The following is a 22,257-nucleotide window of genomic DNA, read 5'->3' on the forward strand; positions in this document are numbered from 1 at the left end:
AGGTATTGAAAATAAGCCATGTAGGTCCACGTTTTGTTATAGCCCCTATAAAATGGCACCTTCCTATTTTAGGTATTCTCGCGATTTAAACGAAATTATTCCCCGGAATTATTTCAAATTTGGTATTTTAAGTTTGTAATGGATACTACAGCATAAGGCAAAAAATTGTTTGTTCAGGTCCACATCTTCGTATAGCCCCAATATAACGGTACCTTCCGATATTCGGTATTTTGATGATTTTAACGACATTATTCACCGGAAATGTTTCAAATGTTGTACAGCCTAAGTCAGAAAATTGTCCGTGCAGGTCTACGCCTTCGTAAAGGCCTCATATAATGGCACCTCCCGATATTTGGTATTTTGATGATTTTAGCTACATTATTTACCGATTTCATTCGATTCCGATTCACCGAATGTTGTAATGGCTTATGACAAAAGTCCACGTCGTCATATAGGCCTTAATATAACGGCTACATTCGGTATTTTTAAGATTTTGACTGAATTTTTAACGAATTTTATTTTTACCCCCTGGTAAACATTGACATAGTTCTCAACTAATAAGCAAACTTTGTTTTTATAATAACAAGAATAATGAAAGTTTTGCAACAGGATTTTATATTTTTAAAAATTGCCAAATTCGTTCCAAATTGTGGAGGGTATTCAATGTTCGGCCCGGCCGAACTTACAACTTTACACCCTACAACACAATGTGTTGTTGGTGGTGGGGTTAGGGTCGGAATAGAACCTTATTGTTTTTGATGATTATCGCAAAAATTGAGGGTTTGAAATGGAAAGAAATATTTCGGGTGGCAATTAAAAATCAATCGAAACAGAATTTTGCACGAGGAGAGAGTTTTTGGATCATATTTAGCGGAAAAAATGGATCACAACTTTAATGACAGGGGCCAATGCCCCGTTCAAAACCAAAGGCAACGTTTGTATGGCATTTAAAAAAAAATTGCGATATATTGTCGTGTTGTAGGGTATCAAGTGGTCGGCCCCGCAGGATTATAGCATTTGTTTACTTCTTCTAAACTAGAGTTATTTCCAAGTCATGTCTATCCTTACCTTATCCTTACTCAGCAGCTCCGATGTAGCGATGTAACTTCTTGATGTGGCGGAATAACCATACAACTATTTTCATTATATTTCTTGGAATAGTCTATAAAATATCCCAATGGACAATAGAATTGATGTGCCACTTACCTTCGAATTTTTATGGGTTCTACTTCTGCTTGTTGCCAAGATGCCTTCTTTTTCCATATATCGAACAAACTATTCTCGACTTTCAAGAGTTCATAAAATTTAAATCTTATTATTAATAACAAATATCAGCAAACAATATTCCAAATTTAATATTTGCTTGACAGGTAAATTACTATTGTGAATGAACGGGCAAGAGCCAATATGAACAAATGTAAATTGTCGATAACAACGTGAGTATATAATCGATAATGTCGTATGTTGTTCTCACAACTGCCGGTTTATGTCGATAGTGCCATTTTCTATCAATAGCCTTGTTTCTTTGTTTGAAAAAAACCAAAAATTAAGTTATGTATTTTTATACAATCTTCTTACCTTACAACGTTTCATCATTTTATTTTTTCTTTAATTTTTTATTTTTTCTACAATATTTGTTTGTAATAACAAACATTTTTAGCATTTTCGTCATGTCAGATTGTAAAGAAAACAATTGGCCCAGCATATGGCCAAGTTATCAGGTTCTTATGACATTTAAGGTTTGTATTGTGTCAAATATATCGTTACCTAATACAATTTTTATGCATGTGTAAATTATTGTATACATGAGTAGATAATAAAGTTTATACAACGGCCAATGCTAATAGGATACCGTTGCTCGTGCTCCTCCTCTATGAACCATTTTTCTTCTATTGTTTTGGAATACAGCATAGATTTAAATAAATCTGCTAGAATGCAAAAAAAAAAAAACTACGACGACCGTTTCCCCTAATGATAGCAGGTTTTGGAATAGATATATTTTTCGCCCAGAAAATTGATAAAAAGATCAAAGTATTGGTCAATAGGAAGCTGGAAATTCTGCCAATTTTCTTTATTCGGTGAAATTTGTTATTCTTTATTTTTTTCTGACCAAAATTTAATCGCTTTTTCCAATCTATTTTTTTTGTTGAGTGAAACGTTATGCGCTTTTTTTATGTCATTGATAAAACAACAATGGATTTTTTATCCTGAATGTTTATTCGGAATGTTTATTTTATATATATTTTCCTTGATGGGAAACGTATATTTCATACCTTTCATATTTTGAAATTCATATTGTGGCCCTATACCTTGTGCCGGTGTCGATAACACCATTTACGATCAGCTGTTTCGTTTGCGTCGATATAAATGTTCACCTTCGCAACTGTCAAAATCGCAATGACGTATGACGTTTGATTGTGGTCATTTTTTCTACCAGAGTTGTACGTGTCGTCGGGGTCGGTAGTGTTCTTATTTCCAACAATTTTTAAGACCAATCAGAATTATATTTTGCTAACTAGAAAATACCATACCCATCCCATTTGGCATAACTTTTGATTTATCAAAATTTTTCGTTTTATTTTTTCTCAAAGCATCAAAATTAGTTTTGTGAAAAACTTGATGTGCGCGAGCTGATGGTGCTGTGTGTGTAGAAAAAGAGGAAAAATCAGAAAAGCATAAAAAAGAAGTGACGGAATTTTTCCAAAAATAAGTTATCGTTCGGCTTTGCCAGCCTGCCGTGAATCATAAAACAAACAACTAAACAGCACTAAAGCACTAATATCAGTGTTTAATTTTGGGGCGGTACAAAAAAGTTCAGCGCTATCAGAAAAAAAAAAATCAAGTCAACGAAAAAATTTGAAAATTCTTGAGAAGTTATTTATTGTGTGTGTTCGGAAGCAAGGAAGATAAGAAGACAGATATTGCAAAATGTTTAGTTTTTTGAAACGTGAAAAGAACAACCAAGAGGTGGTGGAGAATGTCATTGGCGAGCTGAAGAAGATCTACAAAAGCAAATTGCTGCCCCTGGAGGAGCATTACCAGTTCCATGACTTCCACTCACCCAAACTGGAGGATCCTGATTTCGATGCCAAGCCCATGATTCTGTTGGTTGGCCAATACTCAACAGGTAAAACCACTTTCATTCGTTACTTGTTGGAACGTGATTTCCCTGGTATTCGCATTGGCCCCGAACCCACCACCGACCGCTTTATTGCTGTCATGCACGACGACAAGGAGGGTGTTATCCCCGGTAATGCCTTGGTAGTTGATCCCAAAAAACAATTCCGTCCCCTGAGCAAATACGGCAATGCCTTCCTCAATCGTTTCCAATGCTCATCGGTCAATTCGCCAGTATTGCAGGCCATTTCCATTGTTGATACCCCCGGTATTTTGTCGGGTGAGAAGCAACGCATTGACCGTGGCTACGATTTCACTGGTGTCTTGGAATGGTTTGCCGAACGTGTAGATCGTATTATTCTGTTGTTCGATGCCCACAAATTGGATATTTCCGATGAATTCCGCCGTTCCATTGAGGCTCTGAAGGGTCATGACGACAAGATTCGCATTATCCTCAACAAGGCCGATATGGTTGACCACCAACAGCTGATGCGTGTCTATGGTGCTCTTATGTGGTCTTTGGGCAAGGTATTGCAAACACCTGAGGTGGCCCGTGTCTACATCGGTTCGTTCTGGGATCAACCTTTGCGTTTCGATGCCAATCGTCGCCTATTTGAAGATGAAGAGCAGGATCTCTTCCGCGACTTGCAGTCACTGCCACGCAATGCTGCCTTGCGTAAACTTAACGATTTGATTAAACGTGCCCGCCTCGCCAAGGTACATGCCTTCATTATTTCGGAGCTGCGCAAGGATATGCCATCCGTTTTCGGCAAGGATAGCAAAAAGAAAGATTTGATTAAGAATTTGGGTCAAGTCTACGATCGTATTCAACGTGAACATTCGATTTCACCTGGTGACTTCCCCGACATTAAGAAGATGCAGGAGGTTCTGCAACATCAAGACTTTACCAAATTCCATTCGTTGAAACCCCACCTTTTGGACATTGTTGATAATATGTTGGCCAAGGATATTGCCAAGCTGATCGAGATGATACCACAAGAAGAGATGACAATGGTTTCGGAGCCCATGGTTAAGGGTAAGTTTAGAAAATTGATTAATTTAAGGGAGGGACGAGTGAAGAGTGGCAATTTTAGAAAAATGTGATGATATTGTTGTTTAAAGATTTTTCATAGATTGACTTGAAATATAACGCACCTATATTGAAAGCTGTTGGTCTTATCCAGGGCTTAAATAGCTGTAGTAAATAAAAAATATCTTAAAATACAAAAATAAAACCTATCTGAGGGCATTCTTAAATTTGTCATGTCTCCAACTTTTTTGGCTTTATGAGAGGGCCAAAGAGAAGTGCCCTTCCTAATGATTTATTTTCATATTTTTAATTTTTTTAAATTTAAATTTGATTGAATCCTAGGAATATATCATGCTTATTTAATTCGAATGGGAATTTTGTTTTTAAAATTTTATTTTTTTTTCTAAATTCTATTTTTGTAATAAAAACTGATTTGTAAGATGGGCTTTTCGCTTGTCATGCACAATTAGCACCTGTGGATTGTAAGTGAAATACTTTGCACTTTGTGTTTTAAATACTTGTCATTTCAAAATGAATCATCGTTGTTCTTCACACTTGAATTCCCATATAGAATTGTCTTTTGCCATGTTTTGAAATAGTCATAAATAGAATACATCGAATAGGGTGATAAAAAAAGCTATTGGAAAAAAGTCTTAATCCACAGGTAGCACTAGATACGAACACTTCGAGAAGAAGTCAGATAAATCTTGGGTTTTATTTTCTACTCGCAATTGTCCAACGTTCCAGATATTGAATAGAGTTCATAATTGCAGTTTTGAACATTGAAAGATTTTCTTGAAAGCTTGTATTTAAAACAGAGCGGTTTCAACTATCCGATAATTGGATAGAGCAAAAATGTGTCATAAATGTATTTTATATTCTGTTTGTACTTGGTCTAAACCTTTATTGCTTTACGATATATACCTACAGGGTGAGATAAAAAACTGCAACAAAGTCAAACGCCATAATTTTTTACATTTTTTACATTTTCGGAAATAGCATCAAATTTTAGAATAAGTTTAAATTTGATCGAATTGGTCATCTTTGGCACGAATTATGGCCTTCAAACGGCTTCGATATATCCGAAAATGGTTCTAAACAGTCTTTACAAAATCGTGGGACCATGTCGATAAGTTTTGGCAAGAATTTTTTCTGTCCACTTAGAACATGAAAGGACATCAAATCTTGAAACAAACTTTTTAAAACTGAAAATGTCGAGGTATACGTATTAAGTCTTTAGGGACCAGGGCCCCATCCGAAGCGGTTATTTTTCTGTCATTGTTATACCCTACGCCACACTGCGGTACAGGGAATTGCATCTTTTTGCATTTGGAACAGGCAAAATGAAGGGAGATAGACTTATAATCCCTTTTTACGATCTTCAAAGAAACACATTTGAAGCTGCCAATGTATTTTCCGGTTCGGTCTGCTCATATATTTTGGTAAACAAAGTACAGGTCATATTTATTGTCAGGTTGCTATTTTCTATAAAACATTTGTTTGCTCCAAGTAGGAACCCTATTCAAATTTGTGAGAATCTGTCCAAATTTAAATATAGCTCTAAAATATATCTTCGTCCGATTTTAATTTGGTTGTGCGACATATGTATGATATAAGTTCAAAAAGGATGGAATTTGGCAAATACGACCAAACTCAGCCTAGAATCAAGTACTTCAAATTTAATGAAAATATGTTGAGATATAGCTATAGCTCACATACATATGTTTAATCCGTTTGGTGTTTAGGCCCCTCACATTTGCAATATGCACTCCAAAACAATGATATTCGGTATCAGATATCAGATAAAGCCCAGAAGTACCTTTGCCAAATTTTATTTAGATATACATAGCTCCCATATATATCCTTGTTCGATTTGACCTTTATTGTGCACCAAATGGTTAATATCACCCCAAATGGATTAGAAATTGGCAAATACGGCCGAACTCAGCAAGTACTTTAAATTTGGGGAAAATCGCTTGAGATATAGGTATAGCTCCCATGTATATGTTTCAACTGATTTGGTGTTTAAGTCACTCACTATCGTAATATGCACTCCAAAACAGTGATGAGTGGTATCAGACATCAGTTTTAACTCAGGAATACCTCTGCCAAATTTTAGCCAGATCGTTTCAGATTTGGATATGGCTGCGATATACATATTCACCCTATTTCACAACAGTTATGCTCCAAATAACTAATATCGGAACAAATGGAGAGGGTTTTTGTACATTCAACCGCATTTTTCCTTCCTGTGTGAAGCTTGTTTCCCATACATCAATTGCTCCAATATATATTTTTATACACTCAGTCAAATGACTAGAGAGGGTAGAAATTATTTGATATGGCCAAAACGTGCCTCATCGAATGAAAGGTTTCACACCCTAGGTCTCTTTGGACCAAATCCGTTTCAGGACATTTGGAGTCGATCTAGCGATGTTCATCTTTCTGTCGGCTGGCCGGTGCGCACGATAACTCTTGAAGGGAGTATCCGATTTGGTCCAAACTTGGTACATCATAATATTATTATCAAAACTACATCGAGTTCGGAGATGGACAATATCGAACCACTTCATCTGATATCTCCCCCACAAAATGTCAACATTTTCAAAGAAAATAATTTCCTGCACAGAAAGAGAAAAGATAATCCGATTTTGCTCCAACTTTGCAAAGCCTAATATTTACATTAGTGCAAGTTCAGGTGCGAAAATAGACAATATCGGTCCACTCCATCAAGTACCTGCCCCACAAATGTTCAAAGCTTTGAAAAATTATAACTCTTATAAAATGTGATGTAATAGCTCAATTGTCTCCAAGTTACACAGATCACAATACTTTTATTAGCCCAAGGTCTGGTGTGAAGATGGAATATATCGATTCACTCCTTTTGGTACATCTCCCACAAACAGTCAACTTTTTGAATATTCATAAAGCTCATAAAACACGAAATTTACATCCGATTCCATTCAGACTAGCCACATCTCTATATTTCCATAAACACAAGATCTGATATATCCCACAAAGGGTCAAAGTTTTGAACAACCGAAACGATCATAAAATGCGAAATAATATCTCACATAAAGTATAAGAAGTAGTCAATAAAGCCCAAATCTGGCACGTTGTAATACTTATATTTGTCTTAGGTCAGATACGAATATTGACCAACTGCTTCGGAACCTCCCCCATAAGGGGCCAACAGTTTAAATAATTATATCTCAAGGCTGAGGGTTTACAACTGTCGTCAAAACCGACTGATACTTTTTTATGCCTTACACCACAAGTTGGTCAGGGTATTAGAGATAGACCCATAGTTCCTTTTGATGATCTGCATAGAATCATATTCTGAGTCGATTTATGCATGTCCGTCCGTCCGTCTGTTCGTCCGTCTGTCCATGTATTTTTGTGAACAAAGTACAGTTCGCATTTATTACCCCATCCATATGAAATTTTGCACAAATCATTTGTTTGGTCCAAGGACGAACCCTATTGAAATTGGAGATAATCGGTTAAAATTTAGATCAAGCTCCCATATATATCTTCGTCCGATTTGCCTTTTATTGTGTATGTATGGAATTTTGCACATACAACCAAATTAGGACTGAAAATAAGTATGCCAAATTTGATCAAATTGGTTCAGATACAGCTATAGCTCCAGTATATATTGTTCATCCGATTTGTTATTTTCGTCCTCCGCAGCCGTAATATGCACTCTGTAACAAGAATATTTGGGGAAATATATCAAATACAGCTCAGAAATACCTTTGCTAAATTTTATCGAGATCGCTTCGTATTTGGATATATCTCCCATATATAACTTCGTCCGATTTACTTTTATTGTGCACCAAACATCTAATATTTGCCCAATTGGGATGAAATTTGGCACTTACGACCGAATTGAGTCTAGAAGGTAGTATGAAAAATTTGGTGAAGAGCGGTTCAGATATAGCTATAGCTCCTATATATATTCTTCATCCGATTTGTTATATTTGTTACCCACAGCCGTAATAAGCACTCCGTAACAATGATATACAGGGAAATATATGAAATACAGCTCAGAAATATCTTTGCCAAATTTTATCAAGATCGGTTCAGATTTGGCTATAGCTCCCATAAATATATAATTATAATTATAATCATAGCGTGTATGATTGAATTCTCCCATAAAAAACTTTTAATTGTTATGTGCAGCTCTACTAAATTAGCAAAGTGGTGTAGGGTATCATAAGAATTATGAAATGGAATGGGAACCTGAAACCGTCATTGTGGAAATTTTAGAAAAACATTTCAAATATTTACCTTTCTAGACAACTTTCAGTGTTTGTGTAATTAAAAATTGCTGATATTTGCTCTTTGTACTATCGCTTAAGCAATTGACCCAGTTAATGGTAAGCACAACAACAAACAAACAAAATAATCAAACACATGTTGGTACACACACTGATGTGTTTATAAAACAATTTGTAATTACAAATGAATTTGGAGTGAATTTATACCCAACTTCAATGTATGAAAATGAAAATTTACTTTGAGAAAGTAAAAGAAATTTGGGGAATATATAAAACAAAACATTCACTCTAAAGAGTTTTGAATTTGAATTGTTTAAATAGTTTTCAAATAGCTATTGTTGTACTATACAACTGATGACACAATTCCAGGTGATCTTTTGAAAATATATTGCGTTGAGGTGCATGTAAATTGACCATGAAATCGATTCTATCTCTATGGCTCTCTCTCTCCGCCTCTCTCCATCTCTCGCTCAACAACAAAAGCCCGCCATATATGTTTATTGGAAATCGATGTAGACTTTGATGATCACTTGATTGCCGTATCTGTTGTTTTTGTTGTTGTTGCTTGTTTGATGGTTCAGCACTCAATATTGTTACCTATTATCTAACCCGCTGATATCAGCGGCAATGAATGTACCCTATGAGTGTGTACCTAAATGGGAAGGTATATTGGAATTGATTAAATATTTTTCTTAATTTGGTAGGATAAAATAAATTAAAATAATATTCTTCGCAAAAAGGGTGTTGGTTGTATAAACGCCCCCCATATTTGGCCCAATTATTCTTATTTTAAATTCCTGGACATATTTTTATACCCTGCACCATGGAAATGAGTGGGATATATTAAAGTTTTCGTTCCGTTTGTAATATCTTTAAATATTTATCAAAGATTGCATAAAGTATAAATATTCATAATCAGTATAAAATGTTAACTCGATTTAAGGATAAGGTTCTTCTGATTAGTGATTGATGATTATTTTTGAGGCATCTCGGTTCACGCTCCTGAGATTTGATATTTTCATGATTTTTGCCACATTTTTTTACGGAATTGTTTCACATTTGCTATTTAAGGTTTGCAATGGGTTCTTTCTCCCGGGGGGCAGAACATTGTCTATATAGGTTTATGTATCACTATGGCCCCCATATAACGGTACATTTGTATATTTGGTATTTTGACGGTTTTAACCATCGGATTTGTTAAAAATTCGGTATTGATTCGTAATGGAGTTCTGGTGGCAGAGCATTGACTATATAAGTCCATGTTTGTTTACACACATTTTCTTTTGGATTTGTTTAAGTTTCGGCAGTTTTAGTTCGTAATAAGTTCTGAATGCGGTGGCAAATAATTTTATATTTTGGACCAAGTTTTGCTGTAGCCCCTATGTAAGGGTACCACCCGATATTCTGTATGATGATGTTGTTAGCCTCATTTCTCAACGGAATTGTACAAAATTGATTTGATTTCGGATTTGTAATGAGTTTTTTTCCTCCGTGGCAGAACATTTTTTTATCAAAGCCCCCATATAGGTGTATCTTCCGATATTTGGAATTTCGGTTTTGTTTGAAATTCAGTATTTCTAGTTTGCAATGGTTTTTACCTCCTGTAAAACATTGTCTTTATTCTTGATCAACGTAAAATTCAAAGTCGATTTAGCGAAGTCCGTCTGTCTGTCTCTATATGTGCCGGTCCGTCCGTCAGTCGGTTGTAATCCCGCTATCTTTCGAGCAAATTGAGGTAGGAGGCTGAGATTTTGCACACATGTGTATTTTGCCAGTAGGCAGGTTAAGTTCGTTAATGGGCCATGTCGGTCCACGTTTTCGGAATGGCCCAATATAACGGTACTTTCATATTTGTTTCGTATTTGAAGATCGATATGCGAACTACAATCTATGAAAAAAATAATAATGTAAGTGGGATGGGAGGCTAAGATTTTGTACACATGTGTATTTTGCCAGTAGGCAGGTTAAGTTCGTTAATGGGACATGTCGGTCCACGTTTTTGTAAAGGCTCAATATAAGGGTACTTTCCAATATTTGGTATTTTGATGATTTTAGCGACATTATTTACCGGAATTGCTTCATATTTGTTCGTATTTGAGGATCGATATGGGAACGACAATCTAAGAAAAAAAAAAATACTAATATAGATCAATTTCTTCGTATAGCCCCATATAGCGATGCTTCCCAATATTCGGTACTTCGATGATTTTAGGATATAATTTACAGGAATTGTTTCAAATTTCGTATTTGAAGTTCGTAATGGATACTATAAACTATGACCAAAAATTATCGGTGCAGGTCCACACCTACGTAAAGCCCACATATAACGGGACCTCCCTTTATTCGGTATTTTGATTATATAAGCGACATTATTCAACGGAATTGTTTTAAATTTCGTATTTGAAGTTTGTAATAGATACTATAAGCTATGACAGAAAATTATCTATGCAGGTCCACGTCTTCGTATAGCCGCCATGTAACGATACCTTCCGATATTCGGTATTTGGGTGATTTCAGCGGCATTATTTACCGGAATTGTTTCAAATTTCCTATTTAAAGTTTGGAATCGATACTACAGCCAATGACAAAAAATTACTTATGCAGGTCCTCATCTTCGTATAGCCCCCACATAAAGGTTTTCATTTAACCAGTATTTTTCGACGAAATTTTTAATTTATATGTTTTAAGTTCCATCCAAATGTTGGAGGTTATTAAAAGTTCCGTCAAATTTGATGGAAATCCATCCATGGTTGGATAATCCAAATGCAAATTATAACACTTTGTCCAATGTTATATAGAAGTCAAATTCAATTCACCTTCTACCATAATCGGCCTACCCTAATATTCATACATACGACGCATTCATACATAAGCTGAGAATCAATAGTTATTTATTTTTAGCAATTAGTACATGTGGAGTATTCTCATTGTCGATTGCTCGTCAACAGCAGCAATTCGTTCTGTTCGGGGGAGGGGAAAATTTGTATATACTCAAAATATTTGATGACGAACTTGAAATCATCGTCATTTCCCGACCGACAGTAACAAATAACCGGCATATGTTATGTGTTCGACGACGGCATGTGATAAGATATTAAATGGAATAATTTTTAACAGGTTTTCACTTCAGAGAATAAAAATGAAATGGGAAGGAGATTTTTGATTGAGATGCAAGATGATAAAATAAGTGGCAATTTTTAGAAATCATGAGATTTGAGGTGATTTTTTTAATAACGAGGAATTTGAGCCTCTTAGGGTGAGAGTACATAAAATACTTTTTTTGACTGGCTTAAGTTATCGGCTGGCTTCTTCGTAAGAGATCAAACGACTTTTAGTTTGACTTTGCTCTATTTTGGTCCATAATATACACTTTTTCGCCTTACGAATCCTTGTTCTTTTTTAGAAAAATCCAGTTGAAGACTGAAGCCCGTAAAAACGTTGTTGGTTTACTATACAGGGTGTGATAAACAAAACTGCAACAAAGTCAAACGCCATATTTTTTTTTTAAACTGATTGATTGAAAGCAAGCCAGTGAAGAATGTCTTAAAATCGGACAGGGCCGACTTTATGATATTTAGTAGAGCTTCACATAAGAAATAAAAGTTGGGTGTTTGTAAGAATTAAATCTTACCAACTATTATTATAGTAATAATTAAAAGTCCATACGAACTAATATATGGGATGAATATCCTCCTCTGAATCGATTTCTTCTAAATTTGTCGAGGCATTTGGGCCTTTTCAATTCGGGCTTGTATTATCTATTTGGCGCACAATTAACTTGAAATCGAATAGACATATATGAGAGCTATATCTACATCTGAATCGATCTCGATAAAATTTGGCAAAGGTATTTCCGAGCTGTATTTTTTATGTTTCCCAGAATATCGTTACTACGGAGTCCATATTACGGCTAAGCAGGGCAAATTCAACAAATGGGATGAACAATATGTATGGGAGCTATAGCTATATCTGAACCAATTTCCACCAAATTTGACATACTGTTTTCTAGACCCGATTTGGTCGTAAATACCAAATTCCATTCCATTTGGACCAATATTACACGTTTGGTGCACAATAAAAGGCAAATCGGACGAAGATATATATGGGAGCTATATCCAAATATTAACCGATCTCGATAAAATTTAGCAAGGGTATTTCTGAGTTATATTTCATATATTTCCCCAAATATTGTTGTTACAGAGTGTATATTACGGCTGCGGAGGACAAAAGTAATAAATCAGATGAAAAATATATATGGAAGCTATATCTATATCTCAACCGATTTCGATCAAATTTGGCATACTTATTTTCACGTCTAATCTGGTCGTACGTGCAAAATTCCATACTATTTGGGATGATATTACAAGTTTGGTGCAAATTTGACGAAAATATATATTGGGCTATACCTAAATTTTGACCGATTATCTCCAATTTGAGTAGGGTTCGTCCTTGGGTCAAACAAATTATTTGTGCAAAATTTTATCTAAATCGGGCAATAAATGCTACCTGTCCGAATGATGCTCTGCGGTATTTTGGCCCATTCCCGGCGAAACGCTTGCTTTACGTGATCGAAACTTTGGTATTTTTTAGTGCCAACCTTGCTTTCCAAAATACTCCAGACACAATAGTCCAAAGCGAGGAACCTCATTTTTAACCATTCTTGGGTGACGCATGCTGAGTGCGACGTGGAATGTCCAAGGCCTGCTGCCAAAATGTCCCCAAGATTTTAGTACACCCTCCAGAATATTTTCCCGATTCTATTCTGCATTTTTTCTGATGCCACGGTCGATTAATACGATCTGGGCAAGTCTTTAGCTCTTTTTAGTCTATTTTCTTTCTGTTCTGTTCTGCGGTATAAGTTCTAGCACTTTTTGGAATTTCAATGGCATTACCCCGAGCTCATTTTTCAATATTTGCCGAATGGAATATTGCGATATATTCAGCTCACGATCCATTTTTCGCCTACTGCGACGCGGGTTTCGATCAAGTCGCTTCTTTACTTTTCAAACCATTTCTGCTGATGTTGTTGTTTTCTTCCGTCCACTCCCTTGACGTCGGGCTACGCTACCAGTATCACGGTAACGAGCGATGGTACGAGACACAAAAGATTTATTCAAATTTAAATGCTGGAGTGCTCTAACGATAGCCACTTGTGGTTTTCCAGCCAAATATAAAGAAATCCCACTATCACGCTTTAATTCCATCACGAATAACTTTTTTTCTGGAAAATTCGCACCAAAATGCTTTTGTACGCTTGTAAACAATATAATGAGCTGTCACTGGAATAATTTTAACAGCTTTCGAACGACTGGCTTGGAAATGACAGCAGTCTGAAGTTCAGTTTTTTCATCTCACCCTGTATGAACATTCCTTTGAACATGAGATGATCTCGGGTCGACGTTGTAAATCAAAGTCTTAAGATAATTGACATTAGAAATGGATCATGTACATTCCGAGCTTCCAATGCTTCCAAAATCTAGTTTGTTGGCAAAAAAAATTGAAAATACTTCAAACAAATTTTTGTGTTTAATCACTAAACCAAAAATGAAGTGCATGACTCATCCTCTTACCACCCAAAATAACCAAAACCTACAGAAATCTTTTAAAATCAGCAGCGCAACACCATGGCCGCTTACCGCCAATGAACGTCATCGGCCAACAACAACAACAGCTTTGGAAACCTCTACACCGCTTTTTTTACACATGAAAGCATTTCATTGCATTTACCACAATTTTTTCTCTGGCAGAGAGTAAGTAAATAGAAAAACGAAAAAAAAAAATACAAAAACTTAAAAAACGAAAGGTAACAACAAAAAACAATTGTTGAACAAAAACAAAACAAACAAACCATGACTTTATAAATAAATTACATGCTACCACTACCATCACCGCCAACAACACCACCTTCACCACATTTTGGAAAAGCTACAATATGCTCATATATTTACCACCACCGCTTCAAACACCACCTCATTACTGACTGAAACAACTGAAACTCGAATCAAATTCCAGGGTTCGTTAAATATAAAATTTTAAGATTTCTTTTCATGTTCGTTGTTGTTATTATTGTTTTGAAGTAACATTTTTATTAATGTTAGTTGTTTGTCTTTCCTATGCCGGCTCACGAATTTGTCATAAAATTGTCGGTTTTTATTTTTATTTTATTTCAATTGGATTTGAAACAGTAACGCACGGCGTACGGCGTTACTGTCTTTTTTTGTGGGGTAATTAAGGCGTTATTTAGTTGAGTACATATTTTGTAATTATTTCCTATTGGCTGAGTAATTGCCACAAATTTGAAGAGACTTTTTTCGTGAATCGCAATGACGAGTGTGTACAGAAAAGGTGTTCGAGTTTATTAGGTGAATATTGAAAAAAGTTTTGAAATGAGGAAAATCTGAAATCTTCGGAATATTTAAAAACGAAATTAAAACTACGAATTTAAAACCTCAACATCTCATCTACATACACCAACAGAGAAATTTCGGAATTCCTCCAAAACCACATAAAAAATAAATAGTACTATTTAGTACTTTTCGTACAATTATAGTACATACAGGGTGAGAATAAAAAAAAACTGCAACAAAGTCAAAGTCTGGATCAGCATAAAATTCCGTTCGTCTATCCGTCTGTGGAAATCACTCTAGCTTCCGAACGAAAAGAAGTAGGTTGATAAAATTTTACTCAAATGTGTATTATGTCTGCAGGATTTTTGGTATTGAAAATGGGCCATGTAGGTCTTCGTCTTCGTATAGCACCCATATAACGGTACCTCCCGATATGCGGTATTTTGATGATTTTAGCGACATTATTTACCGGAATTGTTTCAAGGTTGCTACCTAAAGTTCGTAATAGATACTACGGCTTAAGACACAAAATAGGCCACGTAGGTCCACGTTTTCGTATAGCCCCCATATAACGGTTCCTCCCGATATGCGGTATTTTGATGATTTTAGCGACATTATTTACCGAAATTGTTTAAAATTTGATATTTGAAGTTCGTAATAGATTTATTTTTTGAAAATTGTCAAATTTTGGTGGCCATTGTGCGCTGGAAATGAAGCGAGGAACCTCATTTTGTAACCATTCTTGGGTGGCGCCTGCTGAGTGCGATGTTGCTGAGTCCTGTTGGAATGTCCAGGGTCAAAAATGTTTGCGTGCCCAAGGCTTTAACACATCCTCTAGAATATTCTGCATTTATTCTGATGCCACGGTCGATAAATACGAGCGGAGAGCGACCATCGGCTGTTATAGCGGCCCACAACATCCCCATGGACGCTTGAGTTCTGGTGGCCAACCGAAGGTGCACATCTTCAGGTGACCTCTTTGGCAAGTAAACACGATCATTATGTTTGTTTACAAATTGCTGGACAACGAATGTTTTCTCATAGAAAAAACCAAATTCGGCAGTTCACAACTTTCGGCCAAGCGAAGCAACTCTTTAGCTCTTTTGAGTCCAGATACCATCAGTAATGCAAGTATCAAATTTCAGACTTTTATCCGCATTCCTTAACCCAATACCAAATTGAGTACTATTAAGTACCTTTCGTACAAATAAAGTACACATTTCCAAAAACAAGCCTTACAAACTCCAATACAAAATTTCAAATTTCCAACTTCATTCGATCACACTAAACCAAACTGTACGATTTCCGAACAATCATAGTACACAATTCCATAATCACCTCCACATCTCAATTCCGATACTATCACCAACGTAAAGATCAATTTTAAGACTTTTTCAGTAACCCTTCACCCAATACCAAATTTAGGACCATTTAGTACTTTTTGTACAATTACAATACACATTTACGAAACCACCTTCATATGTCAAATTTACTTTCCAACCCAGATTCCCATACCAGATTTCGAGTTTAGTACCATTTTATACCTCTTCGTAACCTTAAACTTCGAATAAAGCTCCATCCGTTTACATAATACCAAATGGTACAATTTTAAAGGTTAAGAAGTTCTATTAATTCACATAACACCAAAAATGGTACCATTTTAGAAGTCTAGTACCACTTTCGAACTTATTGTTACCTGAAAGTTCGAATAAAGCTCTATACGTTCACATAAATGGTACCATTTTAGAGGTAGGGTAGCATTTTACAACTTTTCGTAACCCTAATGGTCGAATTTTCAAAAGCCCGTTGGTCCAGCACAAATTATTCGATTTTTGGTACAATTTAGTACTTTTCGTATCCTTTTAGTGCGAATTTCCAAAAACCCTGTCTTAGGGCACACCCATGCACCGAGAATGACCCTCGTGCAACATTTCAAGATTCTACCATCAGTCAGTCAGTATTTTCACTACTCATTTATATGTTTAGATTGCAGATCCTTATTATCGTACTAGTAATTGGTTTCAACATCTGCATTGAATTTAATTTCCATTTCCGTCTCTCCTAACTTCTTAACTTCGCTCCCTGTGTGAAAACGTCATAAACAATTCGTGGTTTCTTTTAACTAAATGAAAGTTTAGGTATTTTATTTATTTCTATTTTGTTTTCCATCATCGTCGTCATCATCATTAAAGTTTAGTCTCGCGTTGCAATGGATTTTCTTGGAGTTTTCATTTTAACAGCATGAACCGAGATGACGTTAGGAGTATATTATAAGGGTGATTCATTTTGATATTTATAACTTCCCTAATTACATCGTATAATAAAACAATTATCTTCCAAATTAAATTTTTTTCCAAGAATCTAGGCACTTCGAATGCCTACTCATTTGCCCTATGGTATTTTTACCTAGAAAGTAACAATTTTACCTCGAAATAGTCTCCTTCTTATCAAACCAACTCCGTTACCCTTTATTTTCTCGCACCACTTTGCCTTGTTATAATGATACCTTGATTTTTGCCCTATAAAAAAATGGAAGAAGAAAAATGTTATTCCAAAAATGCCTTTTCATGTTCGAAAGGAAAAAAGTGAATGTGGGACAAATTGCACGTTTCACCAACAGCTGCTTTTATTTCTCTGCACTTTTGTTTTCTTTTTCCTACGAAGTAAAGGTAAATGCCACCAAGTGGCCATTATTAAAACCTCGGTGTGGCATAGACGTTTATGAATACATATTTCAAATAGTATGACCTTAAACTTAGACGTTAGCCCGAATACCAGTTGTTAACCACACAATTGCATTTGTAGTAGTTGTATATTGTTTTATACGTTCTATTTATATTTGAACTGTAATTAACTAACATTCATCGATTGTTGAAAGTAAAAAAAAAAACAACATGGCATTTTATTGATTGATTTTGGTATTTTTTCTCTCAATTCAACGGCAATTATTTGGAATTGATTTTGTGATGGCGACTTTGCTTTTTCGATTTTTTAATATAAAAAAATATCCCTTTTCTGTTGAAATTGTAGTGTCAAGGGTCAAATATGAAACTTTATTCCATAACAAATTTCACTTGTATTTGCGTTTGCTAAAAATGATTAGAACTTGATGTTGAAAAGCAAGATTCGTGTGCAAATATACTTTAATTGAATAAAAATGTGCGAAGAAAAAGGATATATTAAAAATTGCACTTTTCATACATATCTGCTTTTATTTTTTTTCCAAAACTATTGAAACTTCTTTACGAATTATTATTTTTTTGTTGCTGGTCTCATTTTTTCTTCATAATTTTACAATTATAAAATTACATCTACATACGAACATTTTATTTTCACACCAACTTTTTTTATCACAATTATCCTAAAACGCCTCAATTCCGAAATTAAATCTTCCATTAATGAAATGTGTCGTTAATGCAATTACAGCAATAAAATACATCATTTGGTCTATACAATATTTATTTTTTAAGGTGATAAGCCTCACTTCGGATGTTAATAAATATACACTTTTCCGTCAACCACAATTTCGAACAAGTGAATCGAAAATAACAATTCAATATTGCATTTCGATGCTTTATATGGGGGCTATACCAAAACGTGGACTTATAGATGCAATGTTTCTCCACCGGAGCTAGAACCCATTATGACCAACAAATACCAATTTTTAGACAAATCAATGAAAAAATGCGGCAAAATCATCAAAATACCGAATATCGGGAGGTAACGTTAAATGGCGACTATAAGAAAACGTGGACCGATATATGTCATTTTCAATACCAACCATCCTAACCACAATACAATTTTTTCTGCTAAATTTTGACGCTCTACGTCAAATAATGTGGCCTGTATCGTGATTTTAACAGACAAACGGACATCGTTAAATCGACTTAGAATTTTATGTTGATTATGAATATATGTACATTATGGGGTCTACGACGAATATTTAGACATGTTACAAACGGAATGACAAAGTTAATATACCCTTCTTTCCAAGGTGGAGGGTATAAAAAAACAAACAAATATCTATGTTTATACCCTCAGTCATAAGGCTAGAGAGGGTATATATAATTTGATACGGCCAAAACGTATCTCATCGAAATAACGGATTTAGACCTCAGGTCTTTTTGGACCAAGTCCGTATCAGAACTTTTGGAGTCGATCTAGCGACGTCCGTCCGTCTGTTTGACTGCTGCGCACGATAGCTTTGGCAGGGAGTATCCGATTTGATCCAAACTAGGTACACCGTAATATTATTGTCAAATTTAGATTTAGCACCGAGATGGGCAATATCGGTCCATTCTTCTGTTACCTCCCACCCAAATTGCTGCAATTTCTAAGAAAATAATTTACTGCACAGAAAGACAAAAGATAATCCGATTTTGCTCCAACTTTGCTAATCCTAATATTTGTATCAGTTCTAGGTCAGGTGAGAAAATGGACAACATCGGCTCAGTCCATCAAGTACCCCCCCCACAAAGGATTAAAATGTTGAATAATTTTAACTCTTATAAAATGTGATGTAATAGTCCGATTGTCTTCAAATTACACACATCACAATATTACTATTAACGCAAGGTCTGGCGTGAAGGTGGAATATATCGATCCACTTCTTCTGGTACCCTCTTCGCAAAGGGTCACAATTTTTAAATATTCATGTAGTTAATGCAACACGAAATTAATATCCGATTCCATTCGGACTTGGCACATCTCAATATATCCATCAACACAAGATCTGTTATACAGATGGTAGTGATCGGAACATTCCTTCTGGTACCTCCTCCACAAAGACTCGAAGTTTTGAATAACCAAAACGAACATAAAATGCGAAATAAGCACACGGATCTCTTCAAATTACACACATCACAATATTTTTATTAACCCAAAGTCAGGGATGAAAATGGGATATATCGGTCTGGTACCACAAAGTGTCAAAATTTTGAATATCCACGAAGCTTATAAAACGACAAATTAACATCCGATTCCATTCAGACTTGGTCGTACAGGATGAGTTAAAAAAAACGGCAACAAAGTCAAACGCCATAATTTTTACATTTTTTTTAAATTTTATTGAAAGAAAGCAAAAAATGTCGGAAATAGTTAAAAATTTTAGAATAAGTTTAGATTTTTTCGAATTGGTCACCTTTGGCACGAATTATGGCCTTTAAACGGCCAATGAATGTTGCTCTGCGATATTTTGGCCCATTTCAGGCGAAGCGCTTGCTTGAGGTGATCGACACTTTGGTATTTTTTAGTGTCAATAGTCCAACGGATTTATGTACGGAGATTTTGCTGGCCATGTGGTGGCGCTGGAAACGAAGCGTGGAACCTCATTTTGTAACCATTCTTGGGTGGCGCGTGCTGATTGCGATGGTGCTGAGTCCTGTTGGAATGTCCAAGGTCTGCGGACACAATGTTTAATACACCCTCCAGAATATTTTCGCGATAATATTCGGCATATATTCTGATGCCACGGTCGATTAATACAAGCGGAGAGCAACCATCGGCTGTTATGACCGACGATGGAGTTCTGTTGGCCAATAGAAGGTGCACATTTTCAGCTGACCTCTTTGGCAAGTAAACACGATCATTTTTTTTTTTTTGTTTACAAACTGCTGGGCAACGAATGTTTTCTCATCGGAGAGAGATAAAACAAAATTCGGCAGTTCACCACTTTCGGCCAATCAACTTTTTAGCTCTTTTGAGTCTATTTTCTTTCTATTGCGGTTTAAGTTCTTGAACTTTTTGGAATTTCAATGGCTTTACCCCGAGCTCATTTTTTCAACATTTGCCAAATGGAATATTGCGATATGTTTAGCTCACTGATGTTGTTGTTTTCTTCCGTCCACTTCCTAGACGTCGGGCTACGCTACCAGTATCTCGGTAACGAGCGATTGTACGAGACACAAACGATTTATTCACATTTAAATGCTGGAGTGTTCTAACGATAGCCACTTGTGGTTTTCCTGCCAAATATAAAGAAATAACACTATCACGCTTGAATTCCATCACGAATAACTTTTTTCTGGAAAATTCTCACCAAAATGCTTTTGTACAAGCGTACAATATAATGAGCTGTCACTGGAATTGGTTGCATTTTATTCATCTCACCCTGTATATGTGGCAGATTTAAAGCATATTACATATATGTTGCATGTACCATATGTTTTTATGCATTTTAATTAAAATCAAAAAATTATAAAATTTAAGTTCCGTACTTTACTGAACTGAAATTTCAGTATACCAATTTTTGTGTCTCAGATTTTGGGAATTCTTGCGGGGTAGCACAGTCCATGAGCATCTTTGATTGTTATCACTTTGGTAGCAATTATTTTCTTCCCCTAACACTCAAACGTTGAAATACATTTGCTTTTTTAAAAATCTAAACATCTCTTATCATTTACAATTCAAATCCAGCAAACAATTGGCACACACAAAACTAACGACAAAAGGAATAAGTCACGCACTTTAGTAAAACTTTAAAAATTAAAAAAAAAAAAAACTATAATTCTGAAATTATATGCCTTGCTGTGTTTCCAACAGACAACAACTGTATCAACATCATTATAAAGTCGAAATGAAAGAAAAACTAAAATAAAAATTCTTATAAAATAACTGTGTCATTCTCTGTTTCAATAATGAAGCATCATTTTTATACAAAGTACAAAAACGGGGCCTACTTCTACTACTGCTACTCACATTTTTTTCTACTTATGAGCTGTCACAGCTTTCACATAGCTCTTATCAGTGGTGTTCTTTATCAGTATTTTAGTATTTGTTTAAGATTTCTTACGTCTTCAGCAATAAAAATAAAATAACACAAATTGTTGCCGCAAGTTAAATTAAATGAATTTATATATTTTTTTTGCTGTCTCAACCATGTTACATAATATTTCGGGAATGGCAAAAGAACAAAGTTTGAATGAAAGAAATTCGTTTATATAGCGAAAAAATATGTATTATAGGGCGTTCTTGCCCACTTGTCTCCAGCGAAAAAAGGCATAGAGTTTTTGTTTTTCTTCTTATCGCCATTAATCATAGAAAGAATGAATACATATCGGTGAGAATAATTCGAATTAGTAAACCATTTTCCTTTAGAATCAAAAAAAAAAAAAAAAAAAAACAGACCTCGGAAAATATAATTTTTTATGCGACACGGATTTACTCAAAATTGTCACCCTTTTGCATTAGAATGTGGATCACTTATTTACAGGAAAAATATACTCCCTTTGTCCATCCAATTCAACTCTAAAATTGATTCGTTTTGCTCCCTCAACGTATCGACAACTATGAAGTTAAAAACCGAATATGGCGGATAACAGAAAATAAAAACTACGATGCGAAATTCGACTCCTAAATCCGAGAACCAGAAGAAATGTTATGTATATGCGATACGTACGACTGTGAAAAGAGGTTGATGGACTGGGAAACTACAGCAAGGTTTTTAAATTACAAATTTCTCCCCTTTTCCCTGCATCAGCTA

At 35.3% G+C, this 22,257-nt stretch overlaps 1 protein-coding gene across 2 annotated transcripts in view; it reads left to right on the plus strand.

Annotated features, from left to right (window-relative positions):
- The first annotated feature begins 2,416 nt into the window (after positions 1 to 2,416).
- Positions 2,417 to 22,257, plus strand: part of LOC131806321 (EH domain-containing protein 3-like) — a 48,064-nt gene continuing 28,223 nt past the window's right edge. Inside the window, exon 1 of one of the 2 annotated variants that reach the window (XM_059130357.1) lies at positions 2,417 to 4,153. In XM_059130357.1, coding sequence (XP_058986340.1) covers positions 2,929 to 4,153 — 1,225 coding nt within the window. In that variant the 5' untranslated portion in view covers positions 2,417 to 2,928. The remainder of the gene's footprint in view (positions 4,154 to 22,257) is intronic. The other variant, XM_059130305.1, reaches the window with a different exon arrangement.

This window comes from Musca domestica, unplaced genomic scaffold (assembly GCF_030504385.1).
Source record: "Musca domestica strain aabys unplaced genomic scaffold, Musca_domestica.polishedcontigs.V.1.1 1, whole genome shotgun sequence".
Taxonomy (NCBI): Eukaryota; Metazoa; Arthropoda; class Insecta; order Diptera; family Muscidae; genus Musca; species Musca domestica.